This window comes from Haemorhous mexicanus, chromosome 21 (assembly GCF_027477595.1).
Source record: "Haemorhous mexicanus isolate bHaeMex1 chromosome 21, bHaeMex1.pri, whole genome shotgun sequence".
NCBI lineage: Eukaryota > Metazoa > Chordata > Aves > Passeriformes > Fringillidae > Haemorhous > Haemorhous mexicanus.
The window spans coordinates 4,489,265-4,505,336 of NC_082361.1; the positions used below are offsets into that span (position 1 = coordinate 4,489,265).

General features: G+C 48.2%; 1 protein-coding gene across 3 annotated transcripts in view; it reads left to right on the forward strand.

The window, feature by feature from the left end:
- RAPGEF1 (Rap guanine nucleotide exchange factor 1) overlaps positions 1 to 16,072 on the forward strand; it is an 84,227-nt gene that overhangs the window by 58,253 nt on the left and 9,902 nt on the right. The window contains exons 12-16 of one of the 3 annotated variants that reach the window (XM_059865294.1): positions 7,811 to 8,092; positions 9,381 to 9,473; positions 11,088 to 11,176; positions 12,427 to 12,538; positions 14,156 to 14,231. In XM_059865294.1, the coding sequence (XP_059721277.1) occupies positions 7,811 to 8,092; positions 9,381 to 9,473; positions 11,088 to 11,176; positions 12,427 to 12,538; positions 14,156 to 14,231 (652 nt within the window). The remainder of the gene's footprint in view (positions 1 to 7,810; positions 8,093 to 9,380; positions 9,474 to 11,087; positions 11,177 to 12,426; positions 12,539 to 14,155; positions 14,232 to 16,072) is intronic. The other 2 variants (XM_059865295.1, XM_059865296.1) reach the window with 2 other exon arrangements.

A 16,072-nucleotide genomic window follows, 5' to 3' on the forward strand; every position in this document is an offset into this window, starting at 1 on the left:
TTCTAAAATTTGAAGTAAAAGTCTTGAATTGTACAGTTCTCTTACTTGGTAGTTGTTCTTGCTAGCAAAACATGGAGCTGTAGGACTAGATAAAAGTGCTTGACTATTTTTGATTTAATTGAGAGGCTATAAATATGATTCTGTAATGTTCTAAAAATACGTGGGCACTTTGATTTAAACAAGTGTCCTGGTTGGATTAAATGGTTACTACCTATTAAATTGCTCTGATCCATTCTCATCTTACTTTGGACTACATTTCTGTGAATATATTATTTTAAGAAATGTTAAAACTTCATTAAAAAATCCGTACTCATTTTTGCAAGGATTTGGTGAGGGATAAAATAAATGGCTGGAGCATGAGGAGCAATGAGACAGGGCACTGTCAAATGAAATAAGCTGAATTAAAAATGGTGATTTTTCCATTAGTACCTTTAAATTAGGATAATTTCATAGTTTCTCATTATCTGGTCTATTTTTTCACAGCCAAAAATGGGATTTTTCACTGTGAAAGTGTCTCTTTGAGCTGCAGAATACCAATGTCCTTACATACATCATAGCTGACCCATGTAATAGCATAACCACAGTTTATCCTGTTTCCCCCATCCCTAATAAGACAGAGATGTGAAACAGCTGTGGGGCTTTGGATCCCTCCCAGGGTGACACCCACCCTCCATCAGCCCTGCAAGGAGCAGAGCCTCTCCTGCAATCTGCCCTGGGAGGTTTCACTCAAGGGATGCCACCAGGAGCACTTCAGCATGCTGCTCTGCTCCTCATGTCCTCTTGTCTTCATTTCTCCTCTCTCCCTAGAGAAAGGGCACTCAAGTGAGCACTGGTGAAAAATAAACCTGGCAAAAATCAGCATTAGCTGCCCCCAGCCCCAGTGAGGGAATCAGTGCCAGGGAGAGCACACCTTTCAGACACTGCCAGCTGAGCACTTGGCCTCTTGTGTACCCAGGTAGCAGCAGTGGCTTTCTCTCTATAATTTTAGATATCCTAAAATTATACGTCTCCTGCATAAATTGTTATTCATTCTGCACAGGAAGCAAAAACCTCTTTGGATCAATCCCAGGAAGTCCGAGCTGCTCAGCCTGATGGCTGTCCAATGACCCAGTGTCAGCAAGGCCCTGCAAGGGTAGCCACTTTTCAGAAAGTGCCCTGTGCTTTTTTCCCTTCCCTGGAGACTGGCTAGAGAGGCCACAGGACTCACTCCCAGGGAGGACATGTCCCTGTCCCCATCTGTTCATGTGCCAGCAGCAGGGAGGCTGAGCCAGCACCACGCTCTGCTTGTTATCCCCTTAGCTCTGTGCTCCAGGTGAAGGATTAGTGCCTTACTCCTGATTTACATGGCTTAACAAGACTGTTTTCAGACAGCAGAAAAGAGGTGAAGTTGTTCAGAGCATCTTTTAATTTTTAATGGATGAATTTTTCTAGAGCCCTGACTCCTTTCTCTCCAGTCAGCACTGCAGGGGCTGTTGCAGCCCAGCTGCCACCAGTGCTCTGTCAGCCCACTAATTGTGCTTTTCCCTCCTTTGCAGGAAATTGTGTCAGAGGTAATAGCTTTTACTGGATAGAGGCAGATCTTGAGCAACTGGATCAGACCTCATAGGTTTGGCAAGTTGAGCTGTTTTTTATCTGAGTCTGACTCGTGTCTGGCCTCTGTGCCAGCAGGGCTTGTGTTGGTAGTGTGGGCTGATTTAAGGAACTGCATCATGTTCCCCATCCCATGGACAGCTGAGCCATTAAATCCCACACTGAGGGGACAACTGGATTGTACTGTCAAGAATCATTCAAGGGATTCCCACCTCTTTTGGAAGTTCTAAACAGTGGGAAAGGAGGTTTGCAACCAGAAGGCATCGTGCTTGGTTATGGTTGGCAGTAGTTTCTCTCCAGCTGATCACCTCCCTCCCTTCCTGAGAGCACAGAGCTGCTGTCCCTTGCTTTATTCAGATCTTGAAAGCTTGGTGCTTCCTGGCAGCTGGAGAACTCTGCACTGCTAGAGGAAATATCCAGTGATGGGCTCCACTGCTGCCCATCCACAGGTTTGCCACCCTTGGTGGAAAATCATCCTTGGTGGCTGCAGAAACTCTTGTGGAAGCTTTTCCTGGATGAAACAAGGAACACTTGTATCTCCAAGGCATGTACATGCCATTAGTGGAAATTTGGCTGCATCCTTCACTGTGGAGAAACAAGTTGCCTTTCTCAAAATGTTGGGTTTTTTCTTATGTTTTCTTTTTAATTAAGGAACATTTCCAGTAATTTCCCATTAACCAGTTGGCTGTCAGATTCCAGCAGAAGGCGCAAGTGATTTCCTTATGAAAGCTCCAGTTCAGCACTTCTGTTCTCCTTGTTCTCACCATTCTTGAGCAAACTGAGCAAGTGCACAGAAAATTCACAGCAACTGTTCCTCTTTCTTGTGTGTGTGCTAACGTATGTTCAGGAAAAGGGGGGTCAGAGGAGTGATTAAAGGCGTGCATGACACAGCCATGTGCTTCCCACGTTTTGCCTGCCTGGTTCCCATTCCTGGAGCTCACTCCCAGCCTGCAGCACACACCAGGCTCTGCCCTCAGCAGAGACCCAGCTCTTTTCATTCACATGGTGAGAGCCTCAGTCAGATCATGGCTGGGAGGTCATAACCTGTTTGCTCCTTTCTGTCCTGATGTTTTGGCTTCTTAATTTGGAGCAGAGGGAAGGGGGATTGAAAAGATTTGCATCCCTTTAACCAGCTGCTCTGACTTAGGTATTGTTTTGCCTTTCCTGTTTAGCATTCCTTCTGTGTTTGTGTTCATTTCCACTGCCTGTGGCAGGCTTGGACACTGGTATTAATAGTGCTGTTGCCTGCTGGCATCCCTGGATCCTCTGGGGTGGTGAAAACCACTTCCTCTGGGGGTTTACACATTTTCCTTGCAGTTGGAACGCTGCAGGTCTCTGTAGGTCTTTCTGACCAGTCCCATGTTGACTTCATGGGCCACACACCCCGTGGTTTTTGTGTGACTGATCTTTTAGAAGTCTTGTCTTGGTCCCCAGACTCTGTCTTTTCCAGATCTGCCGTCTTGATCTGGGGGCTTTGTCCACAAGCTAAAGAGTTGATGCTGGAGGTGCAACTGAATTGAATTCTGATATTTTCCAAAGAGAGATGCATGACAGCATGGTTAATAAATCTTACAAATGTTTTCTTCCCCTGCTTCCCCCTTATTTGTTCTGTTGCCAAGATGTGCAGCAATCTCTCCTCCACAAGGAAAAGTTTGGATTTTGTGTTTTCTTGTGCAGAAGCCAGGAGACACAAGAAGCCCCATCCATCCCTGTACTGTGCTACCCATCAGTTAAAACCAGGGAGGTCAGCTCTGCAGCCAGGTCAGAGGCCTTGCTGAGAAACATTCCAGCCTGAGGAGTTGCTGCCTTTCCTGTGGCAGTGCTTGAAGCCATTCTGTTGGCAGCTTGTGTTTCCAGCCATTCATTGCAGGAGCATTTCCTTCCTCATTAGCAAAAGTACCTGGAAGCCCAGCATTGTGTTATGAGATAGGAAGTCTTTTCAAATAGTTGTCTGTGCAATTATATTCTTAGGGTCTAATGACTTTGCAACACCCAGTATTTTGTGAACATAATTCTGGGCTGTTACAATTTGGGCATCCAGTTCTGGCACATTGCCCACATAGTTCCCTTAATAACATTAGCAGGGGAGATCTGAAAGATTGATCCTTTCCTCTGATAGCTTCATACTTTGGGAGTCTGATGCTCTACCTGATCTGGGAGTGTCTGGCAGGATGGCAGATTAATTTGGCAGAAGTCCATAGGGTAACTGTGAGAAGGCTGTGCTTAAAAGGTAAAGACTGTGTCTGCTGATGCTGCAGATGCTCTGTCAGCCATATAATTGAATTCAACTTTGGATTTGGGCTGGAGACTGCTGCAACTTGGAACCACTGACTCTCTGCATATATACCCCTGTCTGCCTGTTAGCTGTGGTCAGCCATGCCTAGTGAGTGTGAAGAAGCATCTCTCCTGAAATAAGTTTTAATAGAAAAAAGTGCTTATCTCCTGCCATCTAATCCAAATAAACAGCCAGAATGTCACTGACCTCTGGGGCATCCTGGAACAAGGCTTCTAATGATAGAAAGCTGTTCTGAAATATTCACTGTTGCAAAAAATCAAAGGCAGCAAATTGAAAGGGTTGAAAGATTCTGTCTCTGGGAGACCTGTGTGACACGGTGTGTGGTAAATGTTCAGGGCCAGGCACGTTTGCTTCCTGCTGCTCCCAGGAGATGAGGCTGCTCCCAGCTCAAAGCTGGCTTTGTGCAAGCACTCCCCAAGTGGCAGAGAGGTCTTTTTTAAAAACCACTGCACTGGTGAGAGGAGAGGGAGCTCTCTCTTCCCCCTGTCTCCGCCGTTTGCTGTCACAGGTCAGAGCTGTTCATGCTGGGAACCCCTCTTCTGGTCCTGTGGTGGGAGCTGGCAGTGTGGCCAGAGTTTGGGTACAGGAGAGCATCCTTTCCCATAGATTCCTGTTGCACCCTGTTTTGTAGCTTTCCCAGAAGTCACTTCACTTAAAGCAAAGCCATGGAGTAGGAGGCCATGTCTGTGAAGCCATAACCGAGGCCTTACTGACCCTGCAGGAACCCTCTGAGGAGCTGATGGAAACAAGCTCTGATTTGTTTCCAAGATAAACTCTTGCCTCTTGGGGGGAGCACTAAAGGATGGCTCGTTTCCTTGTGACAGTTGTGTTGAATGGACCATCCCCTCCCCAAAAAAGTATTTCTTTTAGAGGATGACAAGGCTTCCAGGAGGTGAACAACACCCAGATCCCATGGAAGCCATGGCTGCAATTCCTGGGGCAGCTGCTCCCTGGGCTGGGTCAGGCTGGGGAGCAGCAGGAATGGGTGCCATATGGACATCATCTCCACTGCAGGGTGGGTTTTTTTTCCCTTTGAAAAGTATGCTTCACTCTTGGCTCTTGTCCCAGCACGGCTGCATAGCTGGAATTCCAGAGCTGCTTGCAGACTCCGGAGGAAGGAGGGGGCTCCCTGGCTCCCTTTCTACAAGATGCAACTTTACAACAAGATTGGAAGTTGAGAGCAGGCTGACTAATTAATGCCAGCACACCAAAGGCTTCTCTGCACTGTTTCCTTTGTTAACAGCATGCTGAGAGCCTGTCTGCATCCTTAAATGATTGTTCACGGATCACATAGTGAAGATGAATGCATTTTCATGGGTACCTGGGCCTTAAGCTGGCATTTTCAACATATCTCATGCCAAGAACTTGTTCTGAAGGTGTATTATGAGACCAGGGAGAGAGAAACAAACAGTGATTGTCAATACTGACTTATCTGCATTCAAACTTCTAAAATTTCTCCAATGTTATGTTATATTTAGGTCTAAATTGCCTTCAAATTAGGATTAATGTGTGTGAAATTCCTTGAGGCAGGCGCTGTGCAAATGTTCCTGCCCCAGAAGCAGTAACTCATCTCCCTGAGCTGCTGGTCCAGGCTGCAGGCAGGGAAGCAGAGTCTGCCCTGAGCTAACCCTGCCAGCACCTCACGCAGGGCTTGTCCCAGAGTGACTTGGCTGAGCACAGTCATTTCCTTTCACTCCTGCCCTGCGTGAGCTCCACTGCTGCTTTGCAAAAGCCTGCCTTTTCCTCTGGGTTCAGCAGGTCAGGGACAAAACCCCCTGGACCTCCTGGGTGGAAGATGTCCATCAGCTACAAAGTGAAGGACAGCATGTGCCGCCTGTGTCATGTGGGTGCAGGAAATCCAGCAATGGGGGAGCTGGCACAGAGCTTTGCTGGAGCTAATTATTTCCTCTGCAGGAGCAAAGGATCTTGTTCTCAGCACAGCAGTTTTTTGAGTGCCTTCTTGAGCTGTTGAGCAGTGGTTTGGGGTCTAGGCTGGGACTTGGGGTGATCATTGGAATATCAGTGCCAGTGAGATCATGAAATACCAGGCAGGCAGAATGAATCTGCTGAGCCAAGATGATGTCATGAGCCTGGCGTCTTACGAGGGATTTAGTGGTTTGTGCCATGCAAGTGAAAATGAATAAATGTAGAGCATTTATCCAGGCAGAAAGTAAATACAGAGATTAGGCTTGTCATTGTTACTGAGGCAGCTCCAAAAGCTGACAGTGTCCCTGGAGCCAGCGCTGCTCATCTGGAAAGAAATGGGCAGGAAGAGAGAGGAGCCTGTCCTAGAGCCTGTCTCCTTTTAGCCACAGGCACATGGTGGGGATTTGCATTTTAATTATTTTTCAGTAGTCTTTTAAGCTCTCTTTCCAAAGCATCCCCCTCCTCTCCTCTGTATTATGGCCTGCAATTTGCTTTGGGCCCTGAGAATACACCCGGAGCACTGCTGGACTGCAAGGCAGAAGGCACAGGCACTCCAGGATTAAGGTGGTGGAAGGTAAAGCCTAATCATTGACCTTTACATTTCCTTTCCTTTGTAGTGGAAAAGCTTTTTTGACCAAGCTTCTGGCCTGAGGCTGTTAGCAGTTTAAATTTTTAAGCCCACATCTTTCCTAGGTAGAAACAAAAATACCATAGCTGAGCTGGGTGCTGCTGCTGGGGCTCAGGTGATGGACTAAGCTTTGCTTTTTCTTACCTGCTCAATTCTCCTGAGAAAATGTAGCCTGAATTCTCCAATTCCTGCCTTTGATTCCCTTTCTTTCTGCATCACAGTGGTGTCACTTTTCAGCCTGGTTTGAGCAAGTTGTGTCAGTGCTTCTTGAGAGCTCTGTACTGCAACATCCTGCAGCAGATCCCTCAATGGAGCAGCACCACAACTGTGTTCCAGCCTGGGGTTTTTTGAATGATGTGATTCTTCTTTCAGTCCACTTGACTATGACCAGCTTTGCAAGTTTTAAAATAAACTCCTCTCCAGCAGATTTAGCTTTTTTTTTTTTTTTTTTTTTTTAATGGTAGTCAGCTTTGTTTTGGACTTACCCTGATGGCAAATCTTACTAGCACCAGATGTTAAAAGACAGAGGGTTGCTCTTGTTTTTCTTGGCACAATATATTCCCACTGCACCCTGTTTAATATTATCTGAACAGTAATCTGATGATTAGGAGAGATAGTGAAATAAAGCTTTACGCAGATGATCTCTTTTCATCTCTTCAGCTGACTCTTCAAGGCACTGCATTAAAGGATTGGTTTGATAAGGAATTCATCACTCCGGAGGGCAATTACCATTTTTGCTCCCTGTTTTTCACGAATGGGAAGGAGTAGCAGCATAATCTCCTTTATCCTTCAGTGTAACTTTGAAGGCAGTATCCAGCCACTCCTTTCTGGGAGCTGTGTGTTCTGGAACAGACTTGACACAGTAGCTGTTAAATTACAGGGCTGGAGCAAAAAGCATCTTAAATTTGGATCCTGTGGAAAATCCCAGAAAAGCAATAGGCACTTAAAGTAGTTTTCTCTGTGTAGATACTTCCAGCATGCTCAGAGTTGTGCTTTCTGTGTGCCTTCACATCCTTCCTCCACTCAGGTGATTTTTCAGGGTCACTGCATTAGCAGTTCTGAGCTATCCAGGTTTTCCCCTGCCTGCAAAGGCTGGATACCTGCAGGTCACACCTTGCTGCTCACTTTCCCTCTGTGAGATGAGCAGCCAGGCTGCTGATGGTGCAAGAAGAGCCAGGAAAGCTTGGCTGATGTATCCCAGGTAGCAATTCCTGCTCTAGCGTGTGGATGGTGAAATAGTGCTGCCTGTGTTAGAAATGCCTTGTGCTGTCACTGCTATGCTGCTGCCAATCTAATTACTTTTTCTTTTGTCTGTCTCTTTCCTTGCCCCATCTTCCTTGTTTTTTGTGTTGTGTCTCTGCATCCTGCAGTACAAATCTGTGTTTAGGTCCTACTCCCAGGACTTTGTGCCTCACAACCAAGTCTCCATACCTCCTTTCCTCTCTTCTACCTCCTCCTCCTGCTCCACTCCACCTTTTCCGCCTGTCCATGTGTCCCAGAGCCCCGACCTAGCGGTGCCCGCTGCAGCCAGCCAGTCACCCAGCACTGTGGATGTGCCAAACTCCTCTTCTCAGGAGAGCAGCTTTAATGGGAATGCTCCTGTCTGCCTTCCTTCTGAATCCTCTTTCACTGATTCTCTCCAGACGCCTTCGGTGAGACTATCCAAAGGGATGATAACGCACCTTCACGCAAGGCTGCCTGTATTTGTTGGGGTTTTTCTTTCAAAGAAAATGTCTCTTGTATTAATACGTGCTAAATTGGGGTCTAGTCTGGTTTCCAAATGTGTGTGGATTGAAGAGAGGAAATTTCGTATAAAAATGGCTAGAAAAAAATGGACAACCTCAGCAGGTTTTAGAAAATGTTACATATATGTAGGAAACACAAAATGTCAGATGCTGGTGAAGGGGAGAGTTGGCTGTAGCTTCCTGCAATTGTAAGATAAAGCTAAGGGAGGTAAAGGAGTGTTTTGTGAGGTTGGTAGTTACTAAATGCAGGCTCCTAACAGCAGTTCACATCCTGCAGTGGCCACCTGCTCCCTCTTGAGTCACCAGGAGCAGTGGGTACAGTCCAGCTCTGTCTCTCCTGTGCATAAAACCTATTGTTCTCTCCAGGTTCCTGCTCTTCCCAGTTCCTATCAGCCCCAGCTGTGTGCTTGGTGGCAGGTTGTCACATATTGGTGAAGTGAGGCTAACACTGTTCCCACTCTGCTAGTTTGAGGTCCCAGATCACTTTGCACATCACTGAGCAGGTCTGTCCATTACAGATACTTTTTTGAACACCTCATTTTCAAGACAGTTCCTCTTTCGTCTGCTGCAAAGCTGAGAGTTGATGGGATTAGAGCTGTCAGCACAGGGCATGCTAGTGCTGCCTCTCTGCCAAGTTTGGAAGAGGGTCAGTGATTACAGAGTAGATGTGCAGCTTTTCACGCTTTGGATGTGACCTTGCTTTGCATCTTCCTTGCACTGGGTCCTTGTTATATCCCAGAAGGCTTCGAGTTTGGTTTATTCTGGCCTGATGGGTCTAGTCCATGCTTGTAGCCTAGTTTGGGGGATACCTTTGATGCCCATGGGGCTGAGGGCTGGTCTGCACTCAGCAGGACTGCCCTGGGTAGGACAGGAGCTCTGTGTCCAGCTCTGAACATTCTGCTTCCAGCACCTTGAAATCCACCCGCTGCACCTTGGCGCTCTCACCTGGAGCCCACAGCTCTTGCAAAGCGGTGCCTGCTGCTGCCCAGAGCCTTCAGGATAGTCCTCCAGAGCCAGAAATAATGATCCCCAGGATGGTGCAGCCTCAGTGGCCGCTGTTGGCCACAGAGACAGAGAACAGCTCCGAGGGAGGTGACAGCAGCTGCCGAGGGCAGTTCTTCTCCCAGGTTCTCTCTGCTGTGAAGTGCTGGTGGGGGGCACCGTCACGTATTTCCTTTCATCCTGTCTCCCTCAGAGTGAAAACGCCAGTGAGGAGGCTGGTGAGGGTGAATATGTCAATCTGTATTCCTCTGGCCAGAGCAACGGGGAACTCCCAGGCTCTGAAGGAGTAAGTAACAGCCTGGAGAGGCCAGCCCGGGAGGGGCTGCCTGGTGCATGCCGACTTCACGGGGCTCCCGCGCTTGGCACCGGCCTCCTCTGCACACCCTGTCCCTCTGCTGCCCCAGCTCCCCGGCCATCCCTCTGCTTGCCCACTCCTGGCTGCAGGTTTGGGGGCCCTCTTGGTGCAGGTGCAGAGCAGGAGATGCCTTTGGGGTCCCGCTGAGCCCTGGCAGGAGTCAGGGATGGCTCCTCCTGCCGCGCTGTTTCCTCTGCGCTTCGCTGGCTGTTTGGAGCTGCTTGCGTGAAGTTCCCTTGCAGGAGAGAGCTGCACCCTGAGCCATCCTGGGGCCACATCTTCTCTTGTAACTGCTTTGCCTTCCCTATTTTAATACAGAAAGTCTTCTGCACTAAATACTTATTTTTTCCATCGCTGTTTGCTTGCAGAGTAAATGATTGATTTAGCATTGTGCTCACACACTTTCTTCCTTTACCCAAGCCTTGTATCTTAGGTATTTCCTAGAGGAGCCAGGGCGTTTTCCATTCCAGGGAGGTCCCATCTTCCTGTTGAGTCATAGAAAACTGGCAGCAGTGCGTGGTGATCTTTTTGCCTGCCCTCCTCTTGGAAGGCACATCTCCTGCAGGATGTCTCCAGGACCTTTATCCATAGTGGTGTTAAATACGCCAAGAGATAGTGCTCCCATCACTTCCCCTCAGGAGACACATCTGGGCAGGCCCATCCTTTTGGGCAGCTCTGAGCGGGTTCTCAACTTTGAAGCAAAGGGCTTTACAGATAGAGTCTGGAAAAATCCTGCAGACACCAAGAAACCCAGGCTCAGCAGGGTGTTTCCATGCTGAGTGGATAGCATGGACGTGGTTTCAGTCCTGTCTGTTCACTAGGTTGCATTTCCAAGCTTCACTCTGCATGATGTTAAATAATTCTGAACTCTGACACTTTTGGATTAATATTCCCATTTGCTGTTCATGGCTATTTGTCTCCTTAATAAATGGCTAATTTAAAATGCTGTATCTTTGCTCTGAGCTCTCTACCTGCTGTTCCGTGCCGCGGGTTCAGCTGGTTCTGCTTTTCTGCATTAGCCTCATTTCCACAGCCCTGAGTCGTGGAGTGGAAACCTTGCATCATTGCAAAACCTCTTCTGATGGGAGAGAAGGGAGGTAGGGAGCAGTGAGCATCCACCCCCTGAGGCAGGGGGGCTGTGGTCAGGAGGGGAACTGAAACTGGAGAGTGTAGAGCTGATTGTGTCTGTTTGGATTAAAGCAGGAGGCAAAGTGTATTTCAACGGGAAGGGCTGGAGGAAAAATAAAAGGTCATGAGAGGGTTAAAATCCAAGACAACAGCTGACTTGTGTTGTAACTTTCAGCATCATTTCACAATGTTAAAAGCAAACAGTACTAATTACACTAGTCTCCAGAGATGGTCCCAAATTTCCTGTCTGATTAACTTCTGTGTTTTCCTGGCATTTGGCATTAACTTGCATCAATCTTTAACTGCTCTGTAGGAATTCACAGTAAAGGGCCATTTAGAGGCAGGCAGACTGTAAATGCAAGGCTGGCTGGGCTCAAGGACCCCGTGTAATGATGAAAAACTCCTTTCTCTTGGCAGGAATCTCCCCCTGTCAAAGATGGCCACTCCAAAGACTCGGCTTTGAACAGCAGTGCCATGGGGAAGGAGGGCAAAGATGGTGCTGAAAGGTGAGCCTTGACCCCTGGTGTCCTTCCAGGTTCAAAGGGTGCAGAGCCCCAACATCCCCTCTGCCAAACCATCCTTGGGGCTGCCTGGTGTGCCCTAAGCCTCCTCCATGTTGTGTAAACTCCTAAGTTCACTTTATTTGCACAGCCAGTGCCTGTTGGGATCCTGCTGAACGAGGGGAACCCTGGCAGGATATCCTTGCTGAGCTCAGGGAGCCCATGGGGGTTAATGCAGCCTGTGTTAGCATCCTCAGCCATCTCAGTGGCTCTGCTGTCCCTGACACTGGCTGCTCCCTCCTGCTTCCAGGGAAATGTGTGAAAAGAGTCTGTATTGCTGTTTGGAGTAGTCTTCCAGAGGGAAATTTCTTCCTAACCCTGCTAGTTAGAGGCTGGCTGAGGCCCTGGAGCAGGAGGCTTTATATCCCTCCTAATGCTCTTAGCTGTCATTTGCCTATGTAAATGAAGAGGTGCAAGCTGGAACAGATGGGCTTCAGGAGGAGTGGAGTGAGTGCTTCCCTGCTGCTCGAGATTGCTCTGCAATTGCATTTCTAAAGCAAAAACAGAGAACAGCAGTTGATTTGTGTGTGACAGTCAACTTCCCTCCCCCATTTTCCTGCAGTTGGTTTGAGGGTTTTGATCCCTGCAGTGAAGGAGACAACACAAGAGTGCTCTGCAGAGCTCACTATCTGCCCAAAGTACTGACTGGTGCACAGGATTTTGGCCTGGGGAAAGCTATGAGCAACATAAGTACTTTGTTTTGGTTTTTTTTTAGAAATACAGGCACAGAGAGGACATGTCCTGGCACAAGAGTACTAACCTTCAGGTGTAGGAATTCTAGAGGGGGATGTACACCAAAAAAAAATGGTCATGATTTTCTGCTCTATTTTCCTGCAGCACAAGAGCCTGTCATCTCCCCTTGTCTCAGCACAAGGGGTCATGAACTGACTGAGATGTGCATGAGGAGAGTGTGCTCAGTCTCTGTACACTTGAGAAAAGGCTTAGATTTGTGTGCACTAAAAATTTGGTGGATTAAGGAGACATGGAAGTGTGTACTTATAGTAAAATCCTGGCTGCCAGAAATGCAGACAGACAAGTATTCACGTCCTCAAGGTTTATCTTTCTCTTTTTCAAGAGTTGCACAAAACAACAGTGTTAGAGAGAGACATTTGGGCTTGTTTGCAAAAGATTTACCTCCGAGACTCTGTGTACTTACTGTCATTTGATGAAGGTTATTTCCCTTTTCTTTGTCACAGGCAGCCACAGTCACCAGATGCTTTGGAGTCATCACAGCTGGAGGAAGAGGTGGATGAGCTGTCCCTTATTGACCACAGTGAAATCATGTCTAGATTAACACTGAAGCAAGAGGTAGGTGCATTCAGGGTTTGTTTTCATACTCCTTGGTTTACTCTGAGTTGAAATCTGATTCTCTGTGTGCACAAACAAGGCATCAGCTTTTATTAGATAGGAAAAACTAGGTTGCAGCAGAAGTGGGGTGTGTGTGAAGGCTGCTGTTCAAGTATGAGAGGCTGGTACAGGCAGGGAGCACCAGCAGTGAGTGAAGGTTTAACAACAAGTGAGATGTCTCCCTAAAAACCAGCACATCCTGTGCCCTTTACCCAGCCTGCCCCTTCCCACCTCTTCACCCTCTGACAGTCTGAAAGGAATCACCTGAGAGCCTGAGCACACTCCATGCAGGTGTGGGGGATGGTGCTGGCCTCTCTCTCTGGGGGCAGGTTCAGCAGGTGAATGAGCAGGACATGATGTTAGTGATGTGGAAGAGCAGCCAAAGGAGTTGTTCCTGTGTTTGAGAAATAGCTTTGTGTCTGTGTCTAGCCTTGGGTGCACTCCCAGCCAGCTTTGCTCTCTGTGCTCCTGAGCTGCCTGTGACATGCAGCTGGAGGGAACATGCAGCTTTTGAAGCTTGCAGACTGTCAGGGGGCTTGGCTGGAAAACAGAGAGAATGGATCATTTACTGGCACTTCAGGGGTGTTCTTTGGTCAGCTGAGGTCTGCAGGAGAGAGTGAGGAGCTTTTACATGTTCTCTAAGTAGTATTTCATGAGTCTAGCCAGAGGGTCACCTGAAAAATTCCTATCTTAGAGCTGCTCCATGGCTGTAATGCATGTTTCACTGTTTTCACGTTGAAATGATAAAGGCATTCCTAAGGGAAGCCAGACACCACTCCAGCCTCCTCTGACTGATTGTTTCCTTTAAAAAACATTTAAAAACCAGTGATTTCTGAACATTGGGACTAGCAGATCTGTGTCTTGGTTTCCTTTTTCTTTCTTTTCTTTTTGATCTATGTGTTTGAAACAGGATAGAACTGTCACTGTGAGCTGCTTCCTGCAGTGTGGGAACTGCTGGCTGAGTGGTGGATCAGTTTTGCATATTTTGAGTAGTGAAATGCAGTAGCTAGAAAAAAGATGTATTTTAGAGAGTGGTAATGCAGGGGTCAAGCAATTAGCAGGGCTGTTTTCTTCTGCCAGTTACTGGATCATTTCAGGTGACCTCTGGCCAAATGGCTCCAGATTAGGGAATTAACTGGCTGGGTTTTGATGTTCCAGGAGCATGCAAGTTGAATGCATGACCTCCCACCCCAGAGCCACTGTGCTACGTGATCCTGCCCTGTGAGACAGTTCACACAGTGCTGCTGCCCTGTTAATGCTCTTCTGGGAGTATTTGGGGCATTTCTGCTCATTCTCCTGTGGGCAGAAGGTTCAGCCTTCCCTGAGCTCCACAACCTGGCCTTAGGGAGTCAGAGACCCTGAGTAAGGATCAGCCCAGCTCCTCATCTGGGACACCAAATGCTCTGTGCAGATTCCAGGATTATCCCAGCACTGAAGTCCATGTCCCAGCTTGTGCTGCGAGCAGTGCCAGGAACATTTTGTGTGCTGCCAGTTGTTGCTGAGCTGGAATCACAGCAATGTTAAACCAGGCCTAAGGGAGCTCGGGCCTTGCCTAACGTGGTTGTGTTGCCATTGCAGGGGGATGATGGGCCAGATGTCCGTGGTGGATCTGGAGACATCCTCTTGGTGCACGCCACAGAGACCGACAGGAAAGGTAGGTGGGGCAGCAGGGCAGAGCTGGGCACAGCCTGGCACAGCTTTGGCTGCCTCTCCTCTGCCCCAGGGCCACAGACAGCTGGGCTGGGGGAGCCTGCAGGGATCCTCTGAGCCTGGGGGGTTGTGTTTATCTCTGGGAGATGGAGGTAAGCTGGATAAGCCCCTGGTGGTTCCATTTCGCAGCAGGGATGGGATTAACTCCTCCCAGCCCTTGCCTGGATCTGGAAGATGAGGCACAGCAGTGACAGGGCTGTGTTGTGTCCCTGTACCTGCTGAGCTGGACCACTGCCTTCTGTGAGAGCAGGTGTGACCAGCCTGTTGTGTATGGGTCTGGTTTCCAGAGGTGCTCCTTGTCCTTTGAATTTCAGGGCAGTGGTGATGTAGGAGTTACTGGAATGGTTGTTGCATCAAAGCAGGAGAAAGGGGTGTTGGTTTGGGTCTGATGCAGTACCCGTGGGCACTGGGAGGCTGCCCAGGTGCTGCTCTGCTGACACCCTGTATTTTCAGTTTACTGTGCCACCTCCTGTCCCACTCTGTACCACTTGTGTCCTGGCAGCCACCCAGACCAGTTCAGAGAGGGAATCCACAGTACAAAAGAGATGTGGGGGAGGAGAAAGAGCATTAGCAACCCTGAGCTCCAGATTTGTTAAAACCCCTCTTCATCTGTCCAAACCCAGGCCCCACACACATGAAGCAGCTCCTTTCCAAGACCTGTGGCAAAGACAGCCTTTGCAGTGTTTCCAGAGAGTGATTTGAACCTGCCAAACACATTTGTGCTGATGGCCTTAACCAGGATTGATCTCCTTATCTCCTGGGAGGCAAAACACGAACCCTCTGAATCACTCAGTGCTCAGTTTAGAGGTTGATAGTCAAAGGGGAAATATCCTTCATGTACATTTTTAAATGACAGGGGTTTTACTGTAGCATAAGATGTTTGCAATTACTTACCAGCACCATTCAGCTAGGCAGAAAATCCTTCCCCTGACAGCTGTGTTTCCCAATCTGCATGGGCATAGAATCCAGGCAGAAAGGACCAAAGTTAGGAACACACCAGAGAGGAGGAGGCAGTTGATTGTGCCAAGGCTGGAAATGTATATTAAAAAAACCAGTCTAAATGAGATGGTGGAAATACCCCTCATAAACATGCTGAAAGTGGGGTAGAGAAACTGCTCTGTTCTCTGGAGGAAGCATCACAACAAAAGACTTCCCTACTCTTCCTGCTGAAAGACAGCTGCTTGATAGGGGGGTGAGTGCTGGACCTCCAGTTCCTGAACAGGGGGCTCTGAGGGCTCTGCAAGCACTGGGGTGAGAGCTGTGGAGAGCTTTTCAGAGCTGGGAGAAGCCAGAGCAGGATTTAATGTGCCCAGTGGTGCAGCTGTGCAGAGCTGGGGCAGGGGACAGTTCCAGTGGCTGAGCTCAGCCTGCCAAGCCAGAGCTGAATGGAGCACAGAGGAATTTGTGCTATGCTAACCCACTGCTTGGGTGACTGAGAGGGTTAATGAATTAAGCTTACAATGAGAAGAATTCCAGGCTTGTAAATCAATCAGCCAAACAGCACAGAGGGGTAGAGTTAAGAGGCTTTCCTTTAAAGATGAATTTCTTGGCAGCTTCAAGTGCCAGAGCAGACCAGCTGTATTACCTCACGTTGCCTTTTGGGCAGATGGGAACCCAGAATAAATGTAACTCCACGCCCTGTTGCATGATGCTTCTTGTCCATTTGAGTTTTCTGAAAAAGCTAAATGGCATAAGGAGTAAAGAGAGACCTGTGGTTCCTCAGCAATAAAATCCCTGGTCAGTTAAGTGCTCACAGCCACACACACTTGCTGTGAGTGCAGGGTT